At 43.4% G+C, this 27423-nt stretch overlaps 1 protein-coding gene across 2 annotated transcripts; it reads left to right on the forward strand.

The window, feature by feature from the left end:
- On the forward strand, nucleotides 1-26354 carry ThrRS (threonine--tRNA ligase). 2 transcript variants are annotated; one of them, XM_050189512.3, is made up of 17 exons: nucleotides 1-103; nucleotides 477-515; nucleotides 1617-1798; nucleotides 3050-3165; nucleotides 5560-5807; nucleotides 6555-6698; nucleotides 13229-13375; nucleotides 14117-14215; nucleotides 15078-15173; nucleotides 15264-15334; nucleotides 19460-19622; nucleotides 21059-21196; nucleotides 21287-21364; nucleotides 21536-21636; nucleotides 22364-22465; nucleotides 23272-23459; nucleotides 26172-26354. In XM_050189512.3, exons 1-17 carry the CDS (start codon nucleotides 47-49, stop codon nucleotides 26312-26314), a joined length of 2112 nt encoding a protein of 703 aa, XP_050045469.1. In that variant the 5' UTR covers nucleotides 1-46; the 3' UTR covers nucleotides 26315-26354. The 2 variants fall into 2 exon arrangements, with proteins under 2 accessions (XP_050045469.1, XP_050045468.1); XM_050189511.3 differs by lacking the exon at nucleotides 1-103 and adding an exon at nucleotides 139-225.
- The last annotated feature ends 1069 nt before the right edge of the window (nucleotides 26355-27423 follow it).

Here is a 27423-nt window from a genome sequence, read left to right on the forward strand (position 1 = left end):
TGGATCCTGTTTCGTACCTTTCGCACGATGTTTTCTCTTTTGCGTCATGGCGGCCAACGTGTCGGACCAAGTTGAAGCGATGAGTTTAGGCGACCACGAAAAGGCACGAACAAACTGAACAGTCACTTTATTCCTCTCGCGCTTTGTTCGACAATGCGTTTGCCTTTGTGTTTCCGCCTAGCGAAGCGCTGTGGTTATCCTGCCTTGGTTCGTACGAAGAGCAGGGTCTGTGATGTTCCCTATCGTCAGACGACTGACTTAACATTAGTTCATTCATTTGTGCGGCGCATGCCCGCGGTAGTTCTTAGCAGTATAAACGTAGCACGCATTTTACAACATTTTAAGGCTCCTGCACTTAGTTTTACTTGGCTACGATACGAATGTCTACTGTGTTAACGCAATATTGTATCGGTATTGCCGGAGTGCGCCGGCACCCTTTGTGCACGTATTGATCGTTTACTTTTGTTGTTTTGCAGGTTGCCGCAAAAGCGGAATCGAGAGCTCCTGTCGCAGAGGTAGGGTATTGGGCTAATCTTTATTTTCGTTTTTCAATATAAGCGACGCACTGCGCCCATGCGATCAGCGCTCTTCGACATGACATGTGCTCCCAGTTGATCGTTCACTTTGCTATCTTTTACAAAAATCCTGCAAAATCTTTCATTGACAGAAACGTCGGTAGTTGGTACTGAGGTGTGTTTTTCTTCTGCTTATATTTCAGCTGATATTACAGCATTCATCTGCAGATGTTTGTTTCTAGTATTTAAGCTCTGTAAAAAACTTTTGTTTGAAGCAAATCTTTTTAATTTCTTTAAACAGTTACCTTTCTTTTTTGACAGACAAGCCCACTAATGTTGCAGATGTGCAGTATTTCGAGAAAATAGCTGAACTCTTCGAAAGAGCTGACGTAAACGTGCTGTGTCGTCGTTCTTGCATGCTTGCTCTTATCTTTGCAACTGTCAAGAAGCATCGTCAGTTCCATTCAGTCCTGAGATACTCAAGGGAGCTCAGCAACCGTACAGTTTTCTTCTGATGGGATTGTTTCTCAACAATCAAGACCTTAATGTTTCTTTGTTCAAGGTTACACGTGTAGTAAAACAACAAATAAAATCAAAACGTCCAGCTCGAAAGTGACATTGGTTTAGTGCCTAGAAGAAATGTATGACGTTTGGCTGCATTAATCACAAAAGAGAGCAGTATGCTACCTTAAACTTGTGGATATGCCCTCTTCATTGCATTAACCCTCAGGTGAGAGAATGCAAGCACCGTGCTGTCTTCCAGCTGCTTCTGAAACTGCTATTTTCAAGTTCTGCCTAAACTTTCTTTTTTCTTCATAATTTAGAGCTATTCTTGTAATGAAATTGTTTGCTGATAAAATGTCACCCTCCGGGCTTCTTATGGTGTTATTTGCATTATATCAAACCCCAGTCGTGGCAGCCACATTTTGATAAAGGTGAAATGCAAAAACGTCTGTGCACTATGCATTGGGTGCACGTTGAACAAACCAAGGTGGTCAAAATTAATTCAGAGTCCTCCGCTTCGGTTTGCCTCATAATCAGATTAAGGTTTTGGCAGGTAAAACCCCATGAATCAATTCCTTTTTCATTTCATTATGACAGCTGAAGCCATGGCCAGCATTCATTGAAGAACGTATCCGGCTGTGGGATGAACTGAAAGCACGCTATGATAAAGAGCTAGCAGCTAAGACCAGTGTACCCATCACAGTTACACTGCCTGATGGAAAGCAAGTGCCTGCAGAGTCATGGAAGACTACCCCATACCAAGTTGCTGCTGGCATAAGGTACGGTACATCCTAGCTATTTATCTAACCACATTGAAATGCAGCGTAGCACACCATTTCTCTAGAAGTGTTGTCTGTCTTTATGCTATCTGTTTGCTTTGTATTCATCGCTCAAAGCACTAAGGCATGTCAGTTTATTAAAAAGAGGGCACAAAAATATAAACAAGCCTTTTAGTTAAATGATTAGGCTGTCATCATAAGTGATTCACATTTTATAGGCACTTAAGCTAAGCTAACCATTCTTTTGTTTGCTTTCGTTAACATTTTTGGAAATGAAATTAAAGAAAAATAAACATTGGGCAGTAAATGTTTTAAATGCAACTAAGTTCAAACTCAGAAGCATGCTGCTGTTCTTTTACGAAGCCTAAGCATTTCCTTGTTTTATTTGTAGTGCATGGAACATGTTTCGATTCCTCGCCTCATGTGCAACAAAGTGTATTTGTTTAATGCACAGTGTGCAAAGTTCACATAGTTAATCATAGTGTGTTGAAGGCTGAATAAAGGAGATGGTTTAGGTGCATTTTGCTTGCATGCACTTATATTGTTCATTTTCAAGCCCCCACTTTGACCTTCACTAGGGTGTACATATGTTTTGATAATACAAGAGCCATAAAGATTAGGGGGACAAAACACAATTTTATTGGAACTACAAAGATGTAATTGGCGAAAACCAGCCTCATTCTGCTGTCGGTGAAAAATCCTCATACGTTTTCTCAAATGATTGTCATGTCATACCTTCCAGTGTTCGCTTCTGTCCAGTCTCTTGCTCACAGCTGTGTGTCGATGCTACAACCTGTATTTTCTTTTTTCTTCAACTCTGGACAAACACCCCTTGTGTGGCTTTCATTTTTTTTCCTGTGTTTCACTTTTTGTTGTTATTTAGCTAAGACCATATAACATTGCTGCAGCTTACCGCGAATTTTTGGCCATGCTACTATGTCGTACGTACATGGTTAATGATGTCTGCATGATTTATGTGTCATTTATGCATGGCAGATCTGTCCTTATTAGACAGTAAATTTGTTGCACCCGTGATAGAGGAATTTCACCAGAAATATAAAGTGATATTCTGTCATGTTTATGAAGATAGCTGTAGCATGTTTTTTCAGATGTTTCTTCTTGTAAGGACACATAATCACATCTGTGTCATCTCGATGAGGCCTACCAATTATTTTCATTGCATTGTTTAATTATAGCTGTTTTACAAAGAGCTGCCATTCACAATTTGCCTTTCTGGCTTTCCAACTGCAGCAAGGGACTGGCTGACAATGTTGTTATTGCAAAGGTAAACAAGGTCCTTTGGGATTTAGATCGTCCCCTTGAAGAGGACTGCACCTTGGAGCTGCTAAAGTTTGATGACAAAGAAGGTGAGTCAACCCTGAGATTAAAAAATGCTACTAGTCCATGAGGCAAGATTTGCAACAAAAGATGCCAGTAGCCCCCACACAGTAGTGTTTAGTATGTATACATTTGGTGCAAATGTGGTCAAAGTTGATTTGGTGGTTACACAGATGTGAGAGCTTACCTGAACTCTTGTGGCAACATTCACTATGAAAACATTGTAGATGAAAGTAATCTGAGATGTTGTTTTGTTGGCAGTAGAAAGAGAAACAAAATAAAGGTTAAAGATATATTCCAGTACATCTGTTATAATATCTAACACATGTTTAAAGGGTCCAATCTGTAAGTCATCTGTGTCATAGCAGGTGCTGTTTCTTTACAGACGAGAAAGCATTAACAACTTCATTGGCCGCTGTTGACATCAAAAATGCACTTTCAGGGGACTTATCAGTTAAGTATGTACGTAGTACAAGCTGGATTGTGCACTTTCCTTGCTAAAGATACAAAGTAGTCGTTAAACACATATTCCAAATTTGCTTTGCAGTTAGTGTCACCATCTAACACCAACTCAGAAGGCCTTAAGTCATCACTGCTATGGCCAAGAAACCTATTCTACTACAAGCTAGTTTTGATTTATTTACATCAGTGTTGAACAGGTTGTTTAGGTAGTTTCTGTTTTCAAAACGTAAGAGACTGTTAACGTTACTCCTTTGAACTTTGGAATGTTTTAATGTGTCTTCGTTCTTACTTTTTAAGAGAGTTCGAATAATTGATTTTTACATTTTATTTCCTGGAGGCAAAACTTAGTCAACCTAGGTGTCTTGGCTCTGGGCACATGCTTGAATTGTTTATGCAGAAAGCACTTCTTATAAGCCCTTTTGAGTTTATCATGGAAACAATTATGCACAGCCTCCGATTTATGCTGGTGAAATACGTCTTAATAAGAGTTGTATTCCCATTTCAACCTGGAATGGTTGCTCTCATGGCCTTACTGCACTGCAACTATGCATATAGTTAAATAAATGTTCTGACTGTAGCACAAATATGCGTAGGAATTATTCTTGGTTGCCGTAGCAGAGCGATTCCCATACTTTGGGGCACAAAAGTGACTTTTAAAATTTCCAGGGAAGTGCTGTGTCCCTATACATGGAACTTTATACATGAAGCAAAAGAACACAGATAAATGGCCCCTTGAGCAATCCCCATGAACAGCCTATAAATTGTTGTAGAAGGTTCATTCCACAAAAATAAAAATGCATATTCATGCAACAGGTGACACACGCAAATGATTGGTAGTGTTGCAGCATTAGAAAAATATGGCAAGGAGGAGGAGCACATGGCATTAACTTGTATGCTTTCAAACCTCACGAAAAGAACTACTCTGTGGAAGCCAGTTTTAGAACCCTTGCTTAGAATGACTATAGGGAACACTACACAGGCTCGGGATAGGTAAACAAGTTTTGAAGTGCGCCCAGGTTGGGTTCAGGCCCGGCTCAGACCTTAGTTGGGCTTGCAATAGGCCCAAATATGCTATTTGTTCTTTCTTGCACTGTTCCAGAGCATCTCAACTTGAGGGAGAAAAAAAAAATGGACGGCATTGTATGTGCCATGCTTGCAATGTGCTTAACACTCTACATGCTGAATTAACAGTAGAGAAAGCCTACATTCACTCCTATTGCAACACACATACCACTGTATTTTATAAATTTATATTACTGCCACGTTTATTGGCTCAAGTTCTAGCATCGTATGTTGCAATGGTTCATTATAGTACTTATTTTTAAGGTGCCAAAAAACCACACACAGTACACAAGAGAGAACAACGGGATAGAGCGCCTGTATAGGTATAATGAATCAATACCAACTTGCCCAGCAAGAAGTTCTCATTGCAATGGTTCTTTTGAGATTCAAAAGTGAAATGAAATGGCTAGTGGTGCATACATGAGTAGTAGTCACCTCCTTCACTATATATTGCGGTGATATGTATTTGGCAAAATGTGCGGGCCTTCATAATGTACTGTAACACACAAGCTTAATGAATAGACAATGTATCTTTTTTCTATTTTGACTGTTCATTTGTCAGCAACAACCTTGGTGGAAAACCTGACATAGTCAGATCTATCTTTAGCAAATAATTGTGTGCGGCTGGTATCTCAACATCAACCCAGAACTTGATTATGGTTTGTTTAGGATCAAAAGCTGACTGGTCCAGCCGTGCCTGGTTCGAATCTTTTGAGCTTGGGCCAAATGTGGGCCAGCTGTAACACTATGGGACTGGGTTTGGATGGGATGTGCATGGCACTTTCAGGCCCAGGCGAGAAAAAAATGGCCTGGGCTGTGCTTTAACGACAATAGACAGGGCACCACTTGATTTGTGTGTAAAACCATCTATTATCTATTTTTTGCCACTGTTTGTGCAGGAGAACAGGTGTTCTGGCACTCCAGCGCACACATTCTGGGAGAGGCATTGGAACGCCTGTATGGAGGCTGCCTCTGCTATGGACCACCCATCGAAGGGGGCTTCTACTACGACATGCACGTAGACCAAGGGGGTGTGTCGGCTGTCGACCATCCATCAATCGAGACACTCATGCGCAACATTGTCAAGGAGCGGCAACCCTTTGAGCGGTTGGAGCTGGCGAAAGAAGACCTGCTTCGTATGTTTGAGGTCAGGATGCACGAAGTGTTGACATCTTTTGTTGTATGTGCTTCTGCTTACCAAGATGCTCTTTCTTCAGTCATTGCCCAAGATTTCATTGTTCACTGCCAAAATAACACAAGCGTGCAGGAAAAGGTCATTCTTCTATTCATATCTGTCGTCATTTTTATAGCTTATTATACCTTGATTTTGTGCATTTGCCCAACAGGCTTTATCAAGCCTTTGTGTGGCAACCCTTGATAAGGCTGACAACAAGCTACTACTCCTGAGTATGACTGCAACTTCTGTTGTGTATAAAACACAATCTTTCTGAAGTTTTCCTTGCACGAGTCATCTGTAATGTTTGCATAGCCTGATATGAATGATTTCTGCAGTCAAGTCTCTTTTTTTCTTTGTTTTGAAGGCAATCATGTGAGGATATTGATCATTCCAAATGTCATTGCCATGAGCTAGTTTACCTCATGTGCAAAGTGCTTACAAAAATGAGGTGAAGGCTGCAACTGCATGCCCTCACAGTGCAGGCTATTCTTTGTCACTCAGGGTGTTATTAGGCTTCTGGAAGGTTGTAAAGCTTGAAGCAGTAGCTCTGGCAGCATGCTTAAATGAATAGCTTTATGCTGCTGCCGGTTAATATAACTTCGTGAAAAGTTTACGAAGCTTTACTTTTGTAGTGCCCTACAAAACTTGACTAATCATTGGGTACAGAAATGTCATTTTATGGCACTGTTTGACAAACCGGCTTCTGTGCGCGTGCAGTACAACCCATTCAAGGTGCGCATCCTGAAGGAGAAGGTGCAGACACCCACCACAACTGTGTACAGGTGTGGCCCCCTGATTGATCTCTGCAGAGGACCTCATGTGCGCCACACAGGAAAAGTCAAGGCACTCCAGGTCACAAAGGTGAAAGCCCATGATCGGTGTATGCAGCCATGTTCATATCTCCTCGCATGTTCATTATTTTGTTGGCAATAGCTCACAAAATGTGTGTCTGTTTCGAGCAGATTTTAAAAATTGCCTGTGGCAGATAGGGCTGAAAACAGCGGCTATTACCTGCATTAAAAAGGTGGAAGTGTTCAGTTAATTTCCAAAAGATCATAATTAACTTCATAATTAGTTACCTTAGTGCTCATGTGGTCAATTTCAGGAATGGTGCTGGTTTGTATGTGGTCAAATCCAATTAGCAGAAACCCTGGAAGTACCACTATTTTTTAATTATGTTACTCTGAACGTGCTGTGAAACACATTAGTGTCCTAGTTAAGATAGCTTTTCGGAACCCTCTTTGGCACAGTGCAGGAAGAAAATTAGAATGCCAATGCAAAATTTGGCCAATTTTGGGGATGAATATTTCAAAACTAGAGCTGATCTCCGGATGTCTGCTTAGTGGATGTGACTCTGTTACATTATCCAGCTTTATTTCTGCTGTTGCAGTGTGTACCATAATGTAAGTGATTAAATAATGAAAATGTATTAATTAACTATACATTGTGATTCGTTCTGTAAGTAATGTTCGCTTCTTGAAGTAATCCACCTGCTTGATTTTCGTCCTTAGCAAGTGCACAGCAAACCATAACACAGCGAAGCATAGCAAGGCCAAGCAGCCCAAGTCTACTCTCAGAGCTGTCACTTTTAAGAAATTTCTTTTCTTTTATGAAAGCATCTGTGTGGCACAAGTGTTTACTGCAGAGCCCGTCTGCCAGCATTTCGCTCAATGTTCCATGTGAAAACGGGCACTGCAGCCCATATGCATGACTCTGCACATGGGCCATCCACTGAAGCACACATGCGTCCTATCCTGGTATGTGTCCTGAATTAGGCCTGGATGGGAACATTGAGATCCAAACTATAATATCAAAAGAATGAATACATCAGGAACACCCACATGTAATATGAGTTCTTTTTCCAAATACAGTCGCCAACCGTTTATTCGGACCTCACGGGGACTGCGAAAAGGCCGAATAAACAGGTGTTCGAAAAAGCAGATTAAGAAAAAAATGAAATCCTTTATTTCCAAGCACTTATTCGGGCTCGGCAGCAGGCTCGAAGAAATCATGAATGCGCCGTTGCACGCTGTTCCGTTTACGCGCAATCAGATAAGCCTGAATCTCAGAGAGGGTCATACAGCCACTATAAAGCACCGTCACTGCTTGTACACGCTCCGCATGCAACGCCAGCATAGCACATGGTGCGTCATCTTCCGACTCGAGAGTCATTGTCCGGTGGTGCAGCAGAAACCTGACGAATGATCTTGCTGTCGTCGAGTGCTGCGCATGTCAGTACAGCAGTGTCAGCACCTGTGAAACTGTCAAATGAGACGGTGTCCGGAATCTCAATGCAACCACTTAGCAGGTCTCGACAGAACATTTTCCGCGTCAGTAGGGAGCACATCGGAAGGCGACAAATGTTAGGCCTCCCGGCACCCGCTTGCCGGCATTCCCCAGCGCAGTCTGCGCGGGCACTGTCGGCACCATTAGACACTTGACACGGTGTTCCCGTATGCCGCGTTGGATCACCGGAACCTCAACACAGCACACAAAGCAAACACCACCATGCCAACACCAGTCACACAAACGAAAAACGTGACCTACTCGCAGCGTCGTGCGCGAAGAAACAAATCAGCTGCTGGATTGTCTTGACATTGCTTACTAAGCTGAAACCGGAACTGCTGTAGAACCACTCTATCGAACCAGGCAGAAACGATGATGATGAGCGGGGATTTGCAGTACAGTAAACCCTTGTTAACACGAACTCACATATCTCGAAATATCGGTTAAGTCGAAAGTTTTCCACGCCGCGCCTTCCCCACCCATAGGTGTTAAGTATTTGCACCCGTTTATCTCGAAGCATTTTTCGGGCGTAATACAGATATCTCGAAATTTCGACCGGGACGGCTGAAGGCAAAGGCCGTTACCAAAAGGTGATACAGGCTCCGAGCGAGCGCTTGGTTCCTACTAAAGTGCTGAACGCGGTCACGATCTAAGGGCGAATACAAAATTCCCGCAGATGCAGCCGTTTTCCGTCAACCACGTCAAGTAAACGTGGAAGCTGTCACGTGGTGTGCGCCGCTTGCGCGCGGGGGCTCATGGGTTTTATCGGGTAGTCGCGCCACCGCATTTCGCACGTGCGGACGTTATTGTGCGTGTGCGATTCTGTTCTTTGTTTCGTCGCGCTGTGCGCACGACACGTTGACTGCGATTTTTTTTTTGTTGTTGTTTTGAGTGTGGTGTGTGGTCAACGGACGACGACGATGTCCCGCCCCAAGCAGTGCAAGTCTTTGACGCTGGAGAAAAAAGTCGCGTTAATCAAGGAAGTGGAGAAAGCGGGAAGATCCAAAACAAGCATCGCCAAAGAATTCGGCATCCCCTTGTCGACGCTTTCGACAGTTTTAAAAAATCGGCAGAAGGTCTTGGATGGCTTCGAGCAAAGTTTTTCCAGTGAGCGGAAGCGGATTCGGGCCTCGAAATTCCCGGACGTTGAAGCAGCACTCATGCTGTGGCTCCAGAATGTCGGGGCAGCCAACCTTCCCGTGACAACCCAAATGATGATGGAGAAGGCAGACGCTCTGGCGTTGCAGATGGGCCACACAGACTTCAGTTGCAGCAATGGCTGGTTTGAACGATTTAAAAAAATAAATAACGTGGCCTCGAAGCCTATCCACGGCGAAAGCGGCACTGTTGATGAAGGGGCTGCAGACACCTGGCGCAACCACCGCCTCGCTGAGCTGCAAAAGGCTTATGTGGACAAGGACATTTTCAACCTCGACGAAGCAGCACTGTTCTATAAGATGCTGCCTAGCCGCACATACACGCCGAAGGGAGAAGCGTGCTCAGGCGCTAAGCAGTGCAAAGACCGAGTGACGATACTTTTCGGAGCCAACTCCACCGGCAATGAAAAACTGCCGCTGCTTGTTATCGGTAAGTCGCTCAATCCAAGGTGCTTCCGAAATGCACGGCTCCCGAGAGATGCGACTTACCGCGCCAATAAAACGGCCTGGATGACTGCAGCGCTCTTTGAAGAGTATGTACGTGCTCTTGACCGCAAAATGGCAAGGGACGGCCGGAAAGTGTTGTTCGTTGTGGACAACTGCCCCGGCCACGGGAAAATCAACAACTTGGAGGCAGTCACGCTGGAGTTCCTGCCTGCTAATATGACGTCCGTGCTCCAGCCGATGGACCAAGGAGTCATTGAGGTTGCTCGCAAGTTCTATAGGAAGAGTCTCCTGCACCGCATTTTGTGCTCATACGACAGTGGTAAGAAGTACGAAATAGATTTGCTGGGTGCAGTCCACCTGATCGCCGAAGCCTGGCGACAAGTACGTCCGTTGACGATTGCCAATTGTTTCGCGTGCCAAGAAATCGCTCGAGCCAGACACTGACGAGTTCAGTGATTGCGATAAACTTTGCGACGAAGTCCGCAAAGCTGCCGGCTGCGCCAGCGATGCCGAAGACGGCGAAATAAGTTTTGAAGAGTACGCGCTCTACGAGTCGGACGTGCCCGTTACCAGAATGTTGTCTAACGCCGACATTGTTCAAATGGCAGTGAACGACGGCGATCACGCTGACGAAGAACCACCTAGAGAAGTGCCGACAACTGCAGAAACAAGGAACTTGCTACGTTTGCTCCGCAACAAAGTTGAATGCAGCGGCGGCGAACAACGGCTCATGCGGTGCGTTCAGCAGCTCGAGGACGCTTTTCTCGCGCTGAATACCAACGCCAAGCAGGCAAGCATCACCAAGTTCTTTCCAAAACAATAAAATTCAGTTTTTCCTGGGAATTCTGCGTTTATTGCAAAGGCTCCCCTCATGCTGTGGAGGGTTTGTTAGCAGTGTTGGTTGTCACTGGCTCTTTCAGTGACCCGGTCACTGAAATTTTCGGCATTTTGCTTAACTCGAAACTTTGCTTATCTCGAAATTTTTCCCGGATTTTACAACTTCGAGTTAACGAGGGTTTACTGTAGCGCCACTTCGTCGGGCTGCAAGGCCGCTCCGTTCAAACAAAAATGCCGTTCAGCAAGTCGAACCATGCACCGGTCAGTTTCGGTGCATGGTGCTCTCGATCGAGTTGGCTCAAGGAGTGTCCGAAAAATCGGACGAGAGGTTGCAAAGTGTCCGAACTTTCGGCACTTGTTATACATTATGGTCTATGGGGAGAATGGCGGTGCCGCGAAGCAGACCGAATAATCGAGCATGTCCGAATTTTTGGAGTCCGGAAAATCGGTCGGCGACTGTATTCAAATGCATGCTTCCCTTCATGTATTATATTCGGGTTGCAAGACTTTCCACATTACAGTTGAATCCCGCTAAACAAAATTGATGGGGTGTGCGAAAAATTTTGTTGTCGCGGAAATTCGTTGTGATATAATCAAATGCATAGGCAACACGTGACTCGCTTATGTAAAAAGCAAGCTTTAATTTAAAAAAATTGGTCAGCTTTGCTTGTTTGCGCTTCTTGCCAAGTGATGGCACAATGCGACTTTCACATGCCGCCAGCTGAGCCATTGCCTCCTCCTCGTCTTGGGACCCGATGCAACGCTTCATTGTATCGAATGCATCCATGATCTGCAATGTAGTCGGTGGTCCGGGCTCACGTTGAGCGGCTGTTTCATCTCCGTCCGATGGAACACAGTCTTCCGAGACGCTCTTCAGGATTTCTTGGTCTGTCAATTCTTTGCGCACTACCACGCACGAGTCGGCTTGGATGTACTCGGAATGTACATCGGCGGGCACATCTCCACTTTCCTGCAGGGCTGCCCACGCGGCTGTGACTTCATCAGACGGCGACCCGTCTCCATCGCTGCCTTCGTTCTCAGAGTCTGCAGTCTCTGCAGTCTGCGCAGTGAACCCAGCATGACGAAAGCAGTTGCAGATTATGGTACTTCTCCTTGCGCACCACAAAGCGGCAATCATTTGGAGCGCCATAAAGAGGTCCACATTTGTTTTGTGGCCCAACTGCATGTTCAGAAGCAGCTTTTGAATAAGGTGCTCATGGTAGGCCCACTTGACGCTCTGGATGACCCCTTGGTCGAGGGGCTGAATGATACAGATGCAGTTCGGTGAGGAAAACTTTACGTTTTCCAGCTCAGCGTCCTCTATAATGTGGGTGAAACAATTGTCTAAAAGTAGACAAAGCTTTCGGCCTTGCTTGCCCATATCACAGTCAAAGGCTTCGACGCATTTTCCGAAAATAGCCCGGTTCATCAATACAGCACTTTTTGCTGCACAATATGACCACTAAGGGCGATTTTTTTGGCCTGCGTGTCCACGAACCAGGTGTAAACTGCCTTGTTCAAGGCCTTGTGCACTGGCTGAGTCACTTTCTTGTGCTTCGCTGACGTCCCTGAAGCTAGCGCTTTGGCTATAGCATCCTTGCTCTGCAATGTTATCGAAAGAGAGCTCGCCGGAATTCCAAATTCTTCCGCAATGACTGGCATCCTCAACTCAGCAAGTCAGCTGGCATCCTCAAACTCAGCAAGGCCACAAGCCAGTTTGCTTTGCAAACCCCCTCATAAGGGTCAAAACACTAGCCGCGTCGGTTGCAGAAGGGCCACCATCCACGTCGTCATCCATGACGATGATGTGGAAGTACTAGAAGCTATGGGAGCAGGAAACACATCATGGCTACCATGTTTTAACGTCACTATCAATGGCGATGGCAGTCAGGAAAAGGACTGTGCGCTGCAATTTCGTTATCTATGGTCTGCACGCACAATGTTTTGCCGATTCCACACTTGTTGAGGCTGAAAGATGATGTAAATACTATGTACTAACCGTTTGGCATGCTTTAAGCAACTATGGTCAGACAGTACATTAGGCTCGATGGCAACGTGAATCGACGTGACAAAATGTGGTTACCACGTGGTCGGGAGGATGTGGCCATGGCTATGTGTTCACAAATGTGTGCACAGCAGGTTGCCATACGACAGCTCATAATCTGCTAAGCGCCGCTATATAAGCCGTTTGATCTTTTTCTTCCTTTCTCTCTCTCTCTCTTTTTGTGATGTTCACTTGCTTTCACTTTCCATCAGCATGTCAGCTGCCAAGCCACAAACCTTTTGTGGCTTTGGCAGGGCCTTTTCTTTATGCTTCAGTGCAAAATAATAATTGCATTATTAATATTAGTGTATTATCATTATCATTATTATTGGCATTATGCAAGTGTTGCTGGCATGTTAGTCACAAAAATGTGCGAGTTAGCTAGTTGCTGTTGTATCAGAAGACGTTAAAGTTTTCTTGTATGCTATTGGTTACCTCTTAACGTTTGCTTTACAAGCATAGCTGAAATGTCCAATACAGCTCTCGGGTACCGCGGTGACCTTTCAGATCTGTTGAACTCCTCTTGTTGGAAGCAGAATAATGTTCATGTTGTCTGCCAGATTAGTATGGCTTTGTGGTTGCACATAATGAAAAAAAAGATGCTCTCCTATCCTGTCCAGAATTCTTCAGCATACTGGGAGGGCAAGGCAGACGCCGAGTGCTTGCAACGAGTGTACGGCATTTCCTTCCCCGACACTAAGCAGCTCAAGGAGTGGCAGCGTTTCCAGGAGGAAGCCGCCAAGCGGGACCATCGCAAGATTGGCCGGGTTCGTGCACTTTTTGAAAGAGCCTTATTGGGTTCACGTTGATGTTGTTTCTTTTTTTCTTTTTAGCACATATTGTTCTGAAAGTGACCTTGCATTCTCCTAGTCAAGTGACGAGCAACAGCGACATAGCTTCCAGTGCTGGCTGGCATCATCTTAACTTCACATCAGAACCAATAGCCAGTGTTAGAAGCTTCATCATACAAATGCTTAGGGCAGGAGTTAAATTTAGTGCTGTTTAGTGAGAGCATGGGACCAGCGTTTTAAATGCAAAGCTTCATCTATTAGTTATTGGAAATGTACACGAGAAAAATTTTAACATAGCGTCCCCGAATGACTTTGCATGTCCTAAACCCCAAAGTCTGTTGTATGCTTTTTGCATTCTTTTGTGCTCCCGTCCAATAGTGTCCCCTGACTTTGGGTCCCCTATTTCTAAAACTTCATACCTACACTGACACTGGGAAAATTTCATATGAAAGCACTCTTTTTATGATTGGTTATTGCCAAGAGTCAGTCCATTACACTGGTGCAGTGTGAAAAAGAATGCTTGCTGAGCAAATCCAACGCTGCAAGTACTACTGCATTTTGGCATATTACAATGCTCACCCCTCTGCTAACATGTTGTACTTTGTCTTCCTGCCCAGTTGTTTTTGCTCCTGCATAAAAGTTGGGGTATTGTTCATAGCCTCCTGCCTCTGTTGTGCTTGGCAATCATAATTATGTGCCCACGGTTTTCCTATGTAGGAACAAGAGCTCTTCTTCTTCCATGAACTAAGCCCTGGTAGTTGCTTCTTCTTGCCCAATGGAGCACACATCTACAATACCCTGGTGGATCTGATCAAGGTGAGTCCAGTGCTTTCCTGCATATCTTGACACAATACACGATGAAACAGTTTTGAAAACATTGTGTTTACAACAATTATAAACCCTGCTCACATTCATAGATCCCCCCCCCCACACTTTTTGTTTTTGCTGGCATTATAGCTGTTGTGTGTTTGCGTGTGTTTGATTATGTATTTTAGAAAATAGTTCACGTTATTAGTTCCCAAATTTATGCTTCAGAAATGCGACAGGCCCGGCCATGAGGCCAAAGTCAGTTTGAAAGTACACAAACATGCATCTTGGTTGGTGCTATTTGTGTCATTCCTTATGGCATCTCACTTTTATTAGGCGGAACTGAAATGTACTGATTGTTGTTTGTATTATTGCTTGTACTTTTGATAAAGAAAGGTTTGGTAAAAATTGCCACCACAGGTGTAGCATGCCTTACTTCTTCATGTCAGTGCACTAGGGCAACGGACTTCTAGGCTCCCTATTGCTTAACATTCATTGTTGCTATAGATAGTCAACCTCAACTTATTATTATTATTATTATTTTGTGCTCTGAAGGCTATTTACAACTAGTTCAAAATTTTAGCTGTGTCTCTGATGCCAACCAATTGTTCACTTTGAATTCTCATGGCTGACCAACCTCCTCTCTACAATACCTCTTTTTGATTACATGCGATAGAACAAGGCAGTGAAGGGGATGTGTTTGATATTTTGCTTTTTTATATATTGCATTGTTACTTCTATCATTCCATGCTGTTGAATACTCAATTTTTTTAAAAAGGCTATTTTCCTTGTTGACCATTGCTTGAAATGCAGCTAACTGGAGCCTTTTCTGAGTGGTATATAAAAAAAACTTTCAACTTCTGCCTTGCAGTCTGAGTACCGAAAGCGAGGATTTCAGGAAGTTGTCAGTCCAAACATCTATAACAGCAAGCTCTGGCAGACGTCTGGACACTGGCAGCACTATCAGGTAATTGTGTTACACTGCAGCTGCCTGCTCATATTGTGTCTTGTATAGCATTCCTTAATTGTGTCATCATTATTGTGTTATTTTTTTTAGGACAACATGTTCTCTTTTGATGTCGAAAAGGAAAAATTTGCCCTGAAACCAATGAACTGCCCAGGGCACTGGTAAGAGTCCTTGCTTTCCCTTTTTATAAGTTCAGTTTATTTCAATTTTATACAAAGAGAGGAGCAAGAGCTAAAGGCCGTGGGGCCTGACATCGGCTCTTCTCTTTTCACAGTAGCAAGTTGGGCCAATTTGTTGGTAGTTATTCACGAAAGATGACACAAGCTGAAACAGTCATATCATAAGAAGCCAACAAACACTGACACCAAGGACAACACAGGGGAAATTGCTTGTGCTTAATAAATGAAATAAAGAAACAATAAATTTATGGATTAATTGTTGGAAAGGTAATTAGAGATTGCAGGGAGAGGCCTTTGTCCTGCAGTGGACATAATATAGGCTGATGATGATGATGAAATGAATGGAAATTAAGGGGGGACACGGGTTGTGGCGACCAAAAATCGCGAAAAAAACTCGATTTTTTTCTTGCATTTTTGGAATGTACAGCTATTATTGCATCTATATTGTTAATTTCATACCGATAACATCAGTATTTTAGCCGCAGTGACGCCTTATACGACATGTACTAGCTGAATTTCAGGCGGAACTTGCGCTGAAACGGCATATTTTCCGAAACGCGCGCCTGCTCTTCCACGTGTGCTAGCGCGGACATCTTGGTCTCATTTGAAAGAGCCGACTTTTCCCTTCAAATTCCCGCCAGAACGGGCCCCATTCAGCCATTGGCCACTTATAAAATGCGCGGCAAAGAAAGGTACTAGAACGCCCTCCTATTCGTCACTCGGTGCACGTGACTTGAGCTTGCCTCCCGATTGGCGGAACTGCATGGCCATCGTCTGCTCCGCGCTTGGAGCCGCGCACTGAGATGCGCCATCTTGCCCCAGTGTCAACGCGATATCTGAAACGGAACGCAAATTTCGAACGCGGCACAAGTTTGGTGCGCAAAAAGTGGGATGGACACTCATCGAAAACTTCAAAAAACGCTGCTCAACACTGCAAAACGCTCAGGACGCCACAACCTCAGCGACCGATGCCGAAATCGTCGATGCAGCAACGGCAGGCCTAACGACCGCATCGGCTGCTGCGGATACTGTGACAAGTCCGCCAGCCGTTGACCCTTCGACCCAGCGCTCGCATACGGCAAGATACGATCTACCGGCAACCCTCCAAGCGGGAGGAGGAGGAAGCGAAAGCCAAAGCAAAGCTATCGGAGTTGTCTTCCGCTCCAGCGACGGAGAGGAAACGCGAGTGTGGGTGACAGCACCGACGATGCACTTCGCCCGCCTGATGGGACTACGTTTACGATTGTGGATTTGAGTGCCGTGAACACATTATTAACATTTGCGAACTGCAACATCTGCAGTGGTGCCTTATAAATCGTCCGAGACGAGCGGGAATACGGACTCGCTGTGAAGCTGCGTTTTATGTGCGCAAATTGTGGAGAGATTGCGTCGGTGTGGAGCTCGCTGCGCGTTCACAGTGCTGAACGAATGAAACCCTTTGCTGTGAACGTTTTGGCTACGCGTGCCATGCAGGCAGCGGAGAACCGACAGACCGCGCTCAATGACGTTTGTCTCGTTGATGGGTATCAGCCGTCGGGCTCTTCACACGAAAACGTGCCAGAGCTACGTGAAGACGAAGTTGACGCCAGCGGCCGATCGCGCGTCGCGTAATCTGATGAGCGACTGCGCGCGAACTTTACGCCGAACTGAACGTGGGTCATACTGGGAACATCGCTGTGTGCAAGGGCAAGGGCCTCAAAGGACATAATGAAAGAACTATGTCTAAATCCGAGCGAGCAAAGTCGCACCCTCATGGCCGAGAAATATAGGCGTCAAATGACAGCATCAGCCAAGAAATGCAAAGCATCACAAAATTTGCGCCAGTCCCTCAAAAAGCGGCACACCGGAGCTGGGAGTCAGCAGGACTACATGCCTGGTGCCTACTGAGCTGTTACAGCTGTAAATTTGTAAATAAAGTAGGGTTTTGCACGTTTTCTCACTTTTCTCAAAACATGTTTTTGGGTCACTTCACTAGACTGTCGAAGTGATATCTCATGATCTAGAACAGCTAGAGCACTAATTCTTTCTTTAGCAGAAAGCCTAATCTACATATTACAAAGTGCTGAGAGCAGAATTTCAAATTTGTGCGTATGTATATTTCCATTTTATGAATTTTCTTTTGGTGTGGTAGCCTTAGGTCAAGGAAAGAATTTTGATCACCTGCAGAATGGCTAATTAAAATTTCATTTGAAAACTTTTTGCAGCATTGCAGTTATTGCACATTATAGTATCTAGCTATGCAATAATATTCAATTTCTGCTCAGCAGTTTTGTTTCCATTGTCTCCGGAAACAATAGAGTGGCAGCACCGTCAATCTCCTGAACTAATGAACCTACAAGAAAGATTATTGCATATTTGAATTGCGCCAGTCCCTCAAAAAGCGGCACACCGGAGCTGGGAGTCAGCAGGACTACATGCCTGGTGCCTACTGAGCTGTTACAGCTGTAAATTTGTAAATAAAGTAGGGTTTTGCACGTTTTCTCACTTTTCTCAAAACATGTTTTTGGGTCACTTCACTAGACTGTCGAAGTGATATCTCATGATCTAGAACAGCTAGAGCACTAATTCTTTCTTTAGCAGAAAGCCTAATCTACATATTACAAAGTGCTGAGAGCAGAATTTCAAATTTGTGCGTATGTATATTTCCATTTTATGAATTTTCTTTTGGTGTGGTAGCCTTAGGTCAAGGAAAGAATTTTGATCACCTGCAGAATGGCTAATTAAAATTACATTTGAAAACTTTTTGCAGCATTGCAGTTATTGCACATTATAGTATCTAGCTATGCAATAATATTCAATTTCTGCTCAGCAGTTTTTTTTTCCATTGTCTCCGGAAACAATAGAGTGGCAGCACCGTCAATCTCCTGAACTAATGAACCTACAAGAAAGATTATTGCATATTTGAAATCAGCACGAAAAACTAAGTAAGCTTGTATATTTTCATCAGATTTGGCCATAAGATGCAGGTAATAATCTCCACAACCCATGTCCCCCCTTAAAGTGGGTAAATAACAGCTTGCCGCAGGCGGGGAACGATCTCACAACCTTCGATACCGCAATCTTCGTTAACCGGGCCCCTCCGTTAACCCCTTTTCTTCTTGTTTACAAGCTGTAACAGGTGGCAAGAAATGAGTCCGTTTCCTATGCCTTTCTTTGTCGTCACTTTCCAGTTTGTACTATACATCATGGATACAAACCTAAAGAGTAAAAAAGAGATGAAACCAAAACAAAAATAGAAATTGAAGGATTCAGGGCATGATAAATAGCTTTTCTCTTCATTTGCCCTGCCAAACAATAAGGAAGAGTGATGCGAGCATGCAAGAGACAAGAGCACAGGTTTTCCCATGTTTCACGTCCCACGCATGGTTGCAAGGCCATGAAATGAGCAAACATATTCGGTGTTCATCTAAAACTTGGTCTCTGTATTTAAAGACACTTCTCAAACATTTAAAAATTTCATAGGATTTCATATGGCTACTGTGCTTTGGAAGTGTATGTGTAGTGGTAGAAATGTAAGTTTGAGGCTATTCTGACCATGGAGGCCGCATTTCAATGGGGTGAAATGCAACACACCCGTGTACATAGATTTAGGTGTAGGTGGTCCAAACTTCCAGGTGGTCCAAATTTCCACTATGGCATGCCTCATAATCAGATCGTGGGTTTGGCGCGTAGAACCCCATATTTTTTTTTTTGACACTGGTGCCTTTAAAGCTGATAACACTGTACATGGCACTGCTGGAGCATTCAAAAGCTACAGTAACAAATATGGTGCAGCCCATAAAAGCCAAATTCATCCTAATTGTTGTGTTCCTTGACATTGTAAGGTATAAATGGTGTTGCAGGCTTTCTCACCGAGTCATGTCTCAGGCAATCTGCAGGTAATAAAGCGCAAGTCATTCTTTCTTTTAAAAAGAAAACATGATTTCTAGTGCATCACTCAATTGAACTTATCGGGCTACGAACACACAACAGAGTAGCCTTTGCTCCGCATAAGTAATGTGCAGCGTATTTATTGTTGCAGATATTTGTCCATTTTCTCAACCTCAGTCACATTAAGGCACCGCAGCCATCCTCTATTTCACTTTCCTTTTTTTATCTCTCACTCAGCCTTATGTTTGATGTACGTCCTCGTTCGTGGCGGGAGTTGCCACTGCGAATGGCTGACTTTGGCGTGCTGCATCGCAACGAACTTTCTGGGGCCCTGACAGGTCTCATAAGGGTGCGGCGTTTCCAACAAGATGATGCACACATCTTCTGTGCACCCCACCAGGTGTGTTCCAGCAGCACATTATTTCACCAAGTGCAGCCACGACCAAACTGCTCTTGACTGTTGATGCTGTTTTACGATGTTCTGAGACTAAGAATGAGTGGAAAATTAGCTAGTTCAATTGTCATGGATAGGGAATGATCGGCATCACACTGTGTACCGCTTATCCTACCTTTTCAAGGCACAGGTGTCCTTTGTCTTGCTGTTCAGGTTGCATTTGTGTAAAATCTTATGAGTCTGAAGTAGATTTACAAAAATCAAAGATGCATAAGTTCAACCAATTTATAGTAAGGTGGGCCTCACAATGGTCCTATGCGTATTCAAGAATTCTGCAGAAATCAGTCATTGAACCATTCAATTCTATTGCAAAGTTAACTGTTAACAATAAGTTGATTGGCTTTAAGCACAGTGTGCTTCTTGATGAATCGGGCTGTAGGCTGTAGTAAGAAAATGAAACTGCACCTGAATGTAACATATGCCCGAATGTGATGTTTCCCTGTTTTAAAGAGGAATAATATATCATGGCCCTTCATTCGCAGTAAAAAAAATCGACACGGGCAGAATTTACTTTCTCAGAGGGGAAACTTTTTTTGAAGTGTCCATAATGAAAGCAATGCATTGTCATCGCCATATCCACTTCATTGGCCACAAACACCAAGCACACATGACATAATTTGCGAGTGATCACTTTTATACATAGTGCTACTATCACTTTGCAAAATTTTACGTGGCTCTAAGCATGGGGCTTTTCGAAATGCGGGGCCAAGAGCATTCCTGGCACTCTGCACAGATAGCGAGCTTGGCACGGGGCCAGAAATACTGGTGCCTGTATAGGCCGATACATCTGGTACCAAGTCATGTGAAACCTTGCGCAAGTGATAGCAGCCCCAAAAGTGATCACAGTCGAGCACAAAATGACAGCAGCCTTCAAGAAAAGGTGCTCTGCCACCATCTCTTGATGGCGACGACACTGTGTCTGACGACTCTGACAGTAGGCTGTTGCCAATGCCGCAAACGCAGTCTTTGTTTCGTATCCAATGTTTTTTCCCCCTGAAAGAACAGTGTGCCTTAGATTCGTGTAAATACAGTATATCAAAGGATGCAACAGAGGATGAATGTGATAAATTTATATGCCACAGTCTGTTTTAACAAATACAGAATGGCCGTCTGCACCAATATGTATAGGTGGCATTTTGCTGTAGTCGTAAAGCATAACTAGAACAATTGTATTCTGCATTTGCTTATGTTTTTAGCTTCATGCATGATTACAGCAAGAGATGTAATGAATGTAATTAATTTTTTAGTGCCCGTGTTTGTTGTATTCAGTTGTAGTGCATGCCAAATGAACCATTTGTGTGTGTGTAGCAATCAACTTTTTTTAAAAGCAACATAGCTCATAATGGCAATATGATATAACTTTTTTTTTTTTTTTAATGCAGATAGTTACAGAGATGAAAGGTGCATTGGACTTCCTGAAGCACATTTATTCTATCTTTGGCTTCACATTTGAGCTCAAGCTCTCCACAAGGCCAGAGAAGTACTTGGGAGACATTGAAGTCTGGAATGATGCTGAAAAGGCAGGTTTCTTGCATCGCTATAAATGTTTCTTTTTTCTGCTCTGTAGCTAATTTTCTCATACTTTGGTGCCTTCTCATCTTGCGTTACAGCAACTAGAGCAGTCTCTCAATGAGTTTGGTTATCCTTGGACCCTGAACCCCGGTGATGGAGCATTCTACGGTCCTAAGGTAGGCTACATGATACAGAATTCCTTGTATGAAAGATAAAACTGCTGTATGAGTAATGCTGAGTGGTAATGTATGAAGGAATAAATTGCTGTTTTTTTTTGTTTTTGGAAGCTACTTTATTCCTAGTCCTGTACATGCTTACTAAATCAGTGCACTTTTGTTTCTTTGCAGATTGACATCACGATCATGGATGCTTTGCGACGGCAGCACCAGTGTGCCACCATCCAACTCGATTTCCAGTTGCCCATCCGGTTTAACCTGAGTTACATTAGGTAGGAAATTTAACTGCTCCAATTGTGGTCTCTGTATAGGAGCTAGAAACGTTTCAGCTGCTTGTATACGTCTTGCAGATTCATTGTACTGCAGAGGAAGCTGAGATATAATTTATAAACAGCTGTTAAGTGGAGACCATAGTTTACTGGTTTGATTTTTGAGCTTCCATTGTTCTCAGCATAAGTGAGTAAAAATAAAAAGAGGGTGAGTGGTGAGGGTGAGAGGGTGGAGACTGAAAGAAAACAAAATTTTTTCTTTTTTTTAAGGTTTGGCAAGTTTTGGTGAACTGCACGACATAAAGCATGCTGCTTGAACTCAGCTGCAGTGCCTTCCGTAGAGTTTTGTTTGAAGCATACAGTTGACTATAGTATGGAAGTTTTTGCAAGTTAAAACTTTTTTATGGTGCTTTAGTTTCTTCTGAACATATAGGTTATTATAATATTACAGGTTATATTTGAGCATACTGATTATTAACCTTCCCTTAATGGGGTAAGGGAAGGTTTGTCTGGTGGTAATTGGACGGGAGCTTTTTGAGTGACAATTGTTGACAATTATTTTTATTATTTTAAGTTTCACTCAGGCATACGGGCCATTAAGATTATTTGTGTTACTAGCTGTGATGTGATGCACCAGGCCATAACATTATTGTGCTGTTCCATTGTTCCGCATGACTTGTCTACTTGGATGGTTGAAGATAAGTTAATCATTGTTTTCTCGACTCTACAGTGAAAGTGGTGAGAAGATGCGTCCAGTCATCATTCACAGGGCCATCCTAGGCTCTGTAGAGCGCATGATTGCTATCCTCACCGAGAACTTCGCTGGAAAATGGTGAATTCCCTTATCCATCGTTCATTTGAATAATAGTATATGCGAGTCTTACATAATCGAAGCTCTTATTTGTTACCATATGAATTACCATTACTTGCATATTTTATATTACCCTACATACGACACACCTGTATATAACCTGCGCTCCCTGGTTATAACCTGCACTTCACTGGTTATGCAATGAAGAATGCTGTGCTTTGATAATTGAACAGCAGGCAATGAGACAATGTAAAAAGCAAGTGTAGTGAAGTAAATGAGCAAAGGTTTCTATACCTGCATGTTGGATAAGATAAAGCAAAGCAGCACACACAGTCCGAAAATGCATTATTTGCAAGAATGGCTGCCAGTGGCCTTTGAAATTTGCAGCATGCTATGCAAGCATGCTTTACAATTCTTAAAATTCCATTACATAATTTTAAAAAAGGAATTGAGGCTTTTATTTTTTAAAACAATGGGCGCAGCCGTTGTTGAAGAAAGCAGCTCTGTCATAAGCAGGTTGCTAATGTGCTTCAATGTCGTTCTTTGTGTTCCAAGCTTCACAGAACAAAGAATAATGCTGTTCATTTATGTGATGAATAACATTATTTTAGTTCATGTGTGCTCATCATAATATGTATAGCATTCAGGTTTTACACTAGCCCAAATGTGCTGTTGTGAGCAGGGATAAGGGAAAGAAGCAAACAATGGGACGGTGGACAAACTGACAGTGGTGTGGCATTTAGTGACATTTTTGTGCTCATGTGATTGATGCAAAAGGAGGAGGAGGAGAAATTATGTTCATACTGAGTCACATGCCTCGTGCACAGGCCTTTCTGGTTGTCGCCACGCCAGGTCAACCTGGTGCCTGTAGGCTCGGCTTATGACGAATACGCACTTCAAGTCAGAGACCAGCTGCGTGAGGCTGGTTTCCGCTGTGACGCTGACCTCGACCCTGGTTGCACACTCAACAAAAAGATCCGCAATGCCCAGCTTGATCAATACAACTTTATCCTAGGTGAGTTTTTGTTGTACTGTTCATGGTCTCAGGGCTTGCATCTTATGAGAATAAAAATTAAAATGTTCCAATGCCTCCTTTCATTAGATCTCTTTTAATTATCGTATCGCCATTAACCCTGAAAGTGCCATGAACGAGCCTTACTTGGTTACATTTTTTTTTGTTTTTTCAAAAAATGCCAAGGATGAGTCTGTCTCGTCCACATTTTTTGGTGCTGTATCTAAATACTAGTCATTGGCCAGGCTCCTCCAATACGTTTTGACGTTCTGGCAAGCTTCCTCTTTGGTCCGCTAGGTGGCTTCCACTTTGGTCCGCTAGGTGGCCTACGGAGTCCATTCGTCCAGCAGCGATATTATAAATCGCGGCCGCCGGTCGCATGTTGCTGCCCCCTTAGCCGTGTTCGTTCTTCAGAAATAAGCCTTGCTCATCTGACAGCACTTTGTGGTCTTTAATCTGTTTACAGCAGGCAAAGAATGTCCAACACGGATGTGTGTTGTCTGTTGCAAATGTCAAAGCAACACGGGCAATGAAGTCCACAGAGAAACACGCTTATGATGCAAGGACCGTGGTGCGGGACTTTGCCTTGTACCATGTTTTGAGATCATGCGAAAGCAACGTTGTAATCCTTCATAACCAATCTTAAAGAAATTTGACTTCTGGCATCTACAAGCCTTTTGCAACACAGGTTTGCTCAAAATGTACCTGTAGCATCGAGCGGTTGCGATGGAACTGAACTCCTATCAACTGTGCGATTTTTGGTCAGCGTGCAAGTTATTATTTCTTATTTTCAGGCACAAGTTGTAATTTACTACCCCTGTGTTATATATATATTTCAGACCTGCAAAAGCTTGCTATCCAGATGTGCAAAAAAAAAAAAAAAATACGTCATTTCCTGAATGCCTTTTCTTTGTATTTTTTGCCTACACTTAAATGGTTAACAGCTGGAAATACATTTCGAATGCCTTGTTCCCTGTTTCCAGTTATCGCCATTTTCTTCTACACCAAACAAGCATTTGTGTCAGCAGAAAGCGTCATAGAAAAAACATTGTTTTAAAATACCTCTGCATTGTATGGCCACATAATTGTAGGAGTTTCATTCTTGGCCTTGCATCATACACTTTAATGAGGCGAAGTGCAAAGACAAGGTTCTTCAGCAGATGCTTCTCTGGTGCCGCTTATTTCTGGACAAACAGTACACATTATCAGAGTGGGATAAGAATTACATATTTGTAGAGCAAGAAATAGCTATGCTACTTTGACTTAGAGCAAAAGGTAGTTAAAAGGTACAATAGAGAACTCAGTTCTGACTTGTTTGTTATACAGTTAAACCTCGATTTAATGAACTTTCATATAACAGAATTCTCAATATAACGGAGTATTTAACTTTTCATAACCTCTTGTCCATAGAACACCATGTATTTAGAACCTCTATATAACGAAGTATGTTTGTATGCTATTCCAATATAACGAAATTTCACTGCCGCTGCAAGTGAATGCCAAGACAATAAATGGAAACTTCCATGGACACAGATGGTCAAATGATCGAATTACAAGCGGCTGCTTGCAAACCCACTTCCTTCAATCGCAGCCGCCCGACAAGAATGACCACCAAAGTGGAGCCTCATCAAGTTCCGTGTAAAGTCCAAGTGCGATGGGACCCTGTCGCGCCCCACGCACTTGGTGCCTTAGGTGCGAGTGAAAGTGTGCGAGGGTGAGACAAGAAAGATGGTGACTTCATGAGTGACGCCTTCACGCGTGAGCTAAGGGAAAGCGGTGGAAGGGAGGAGCGAGCTCGCGGTAATGCAATCAAGCACGAGTGAGGGGGCGGGGGTAAGTGGAATGCGTCTCGATTTCTGGCCCGCGTCTGGGCCATGGCTGCGCTGGCTGCAAGCGCGGCAGAGTGCAGACGCAGCCACTGCCGCGTGTGCGAAGAGTGGGCATGCTGAGATGGCGTGGCACCATTTAAACTGTCTACCCACATGTTTAGTATTAGAGAGGCAGACGAAGCATTCGCTCCTTGCCGTCACCGCTTTTCCTGATAGCGTCGACCCAGTGCAGGCGGACACTATCATCCGTGGAGTCGGAGTGCATGCGAAAGCGTGGCTGGCTTCGTTTAATTCGTACCACCAGTATGAAGATATCATCGATGTACGTTGCATAAAACCGTATAATTAGTCGCCAACTCCCAAATTTATCGAAATGAATTGTTTTTTCATTCAAATTTGCTTTCTTCGATATCCTGATAATTCGGAAAACTCTGCGGCCGCTTTCCGTGCAAGAAAAATTGATCAGTGACTGTACTTATTTGCATAAAAGGTCGAAATTCATACGAAATTTAGTTATAACGAAGCAAATTGCAGATTTTACCAACCTTGTTAGATCGAGGTTTAACTGTATTAGGATTATCCTGTAAAATCATGTAAACCTAAGTGATTTTTAAGCCAGCAGTATAACTTGTGAAATCGCAGCTGCACTAGCTTTGACCCTTTCAGTCGCACATTTGCTTCAAATGTGTGCTTCCAAATTTACTTTAGATATTCTCTTAGACACATGGTGTAAAAAGCCTGTTGCAGAGATTGTTTCTATCCTGCTCCATTCTTTTCTCTTTTTTTTTTGCATACTTACGTTTGTTATGTACTCTAGGTTGGTGTACGATAAGCAAAGAGCTTTCAGTTATTCATACTTATGTAACTAACTTGTAATTATTTGCAGTTGTCGGTGAAAAGGAGAAGACATCTGTAACAGTGAATGTCCGTACACGTGATAACAAGGTGCATGGAGAGTTCTCATTGAGTGACCTTGTGGAACGCCTCAACCGCCTCAGGAGAGAATTCCTTCCTGATGACAAGTTTTGAATAAGTCATGAGTGGCATTAAATGCAAATGTTGTTGTGAACCGAGGAGCACATGTTTGCAATCCTTTTGACACTTCAAGCTATAATAGAGGAGCCCATTCATAAACTTAAAAAGATTCCGGACTGGCAGCTGTCTCGGAGCAGCATGCATTGTTCGTGCACAGAGACATTTGCTTCCTTTTGTTGCGTGGTCGTATCGTGTATATAGTGAAGATTAGAGCAGCTCCTCAAAGAAACAAGTCTTGTAGGATGAAGTTCTGCTTTATGTATACTGCCACATGCTTTTGACATCTGCCGTGGTGGCCTAGAGGCTATGGTGTTGCGCTGCTAAGCACAAGGTCACGGGATCAAATCCCGGCCACGGCGACCGTATTTCGATCGGATAAAGTGCAATAACAACCGTGTCCCATGCATTGGAGGCACATTAAAAATCCCCTGATGGTCAAAATTTATCTGGAGTCCCCCCACTATTGCATGCCTCATAATCAAATTATGGTATTGGCATGTAAAACTGCTGAATGCAACTCAACATGCTTTTAACAAAAGCTCCTTCTGTGTGTTTCATAGGTCACTGCTTTTAAAAAGTCTTTTTGCTTCAGTATTTTACGCTGCACGAAAAGCAAATGTTACTATTCTGGCAGTCCACACCGTGATGGAAGTACTGAGGAAAGGCATGACAGAGTGTTGCATGGTATGATGGTTTATTTAATGTGCCAGTGGATTTAGGTGTTCAGGTTCGATAGTAGCATTTTAGCTTACCTATGTACGTATTGCCATTTATGAAATACTCGAGATGTAGACGTGAGCGGTATGATATTGCGATGTTGAGTTCAACTGGATTGCAGAAAACTATTATTGTGATAATGAACTACATGCTAGTACTTAGCTGCTGGCATAAAGGTGTCACCAACAACATAATCATTAATCTTTAGAGGGTTTCTTTCTCTCCTTTGACAAGAACAGTCTTGCTTCTTGGAGGGTGTCAACACCTTGCAGTTGAACAGAGCCCCGGAAGAAAGATGCTACCAGCAATGCAGCTCTCACTGTTCTCAATGTTCTCTTAATGTGGACTGGCTAATACACTGCTTTTCATTTCAGCCACACTTTGAA

This window comes from Dermacentor andersoni, chromosome 2, assembly GCF_023375885.2.
Source record: "Dermacentor andersoni chromosome 2, qqDerAnde1_hic_scaffold, whole genome shotgun sequence".
In the NCBI taxonomy this organism is placed as follows: Eukaryota; Metazoa; Arthropoda; class Arachnida; order Ixodida; family Ixodidae; genus Dermacentor; species Dermacentor andersoni.

Bases quoted from the DNA above. Each gene is read 5' to 3' on its own strand.
- ThrRS (XM_050189511.3), top strand. From the start codon at position 154: ATGCGTTTGCCTTTGTGTTTCCGCCTAGCGAAGCGCTGTGGTTATCCT. The intron at 226-476 runs GTCTGTGATGTT...GTTGTTTTGCAG, and splicing joins TGGTTCGTACGAAGAGCAGG to GTTGCCGCAAAAGCGGAATC. The intron at 22,466-23,271 runs GTGAATTCCCTT...CCTCGTGCACAG, and splicing joins GAGAACTTCGCTGGAAAATG to GCCTTTCTGGTTGTCGCCAC.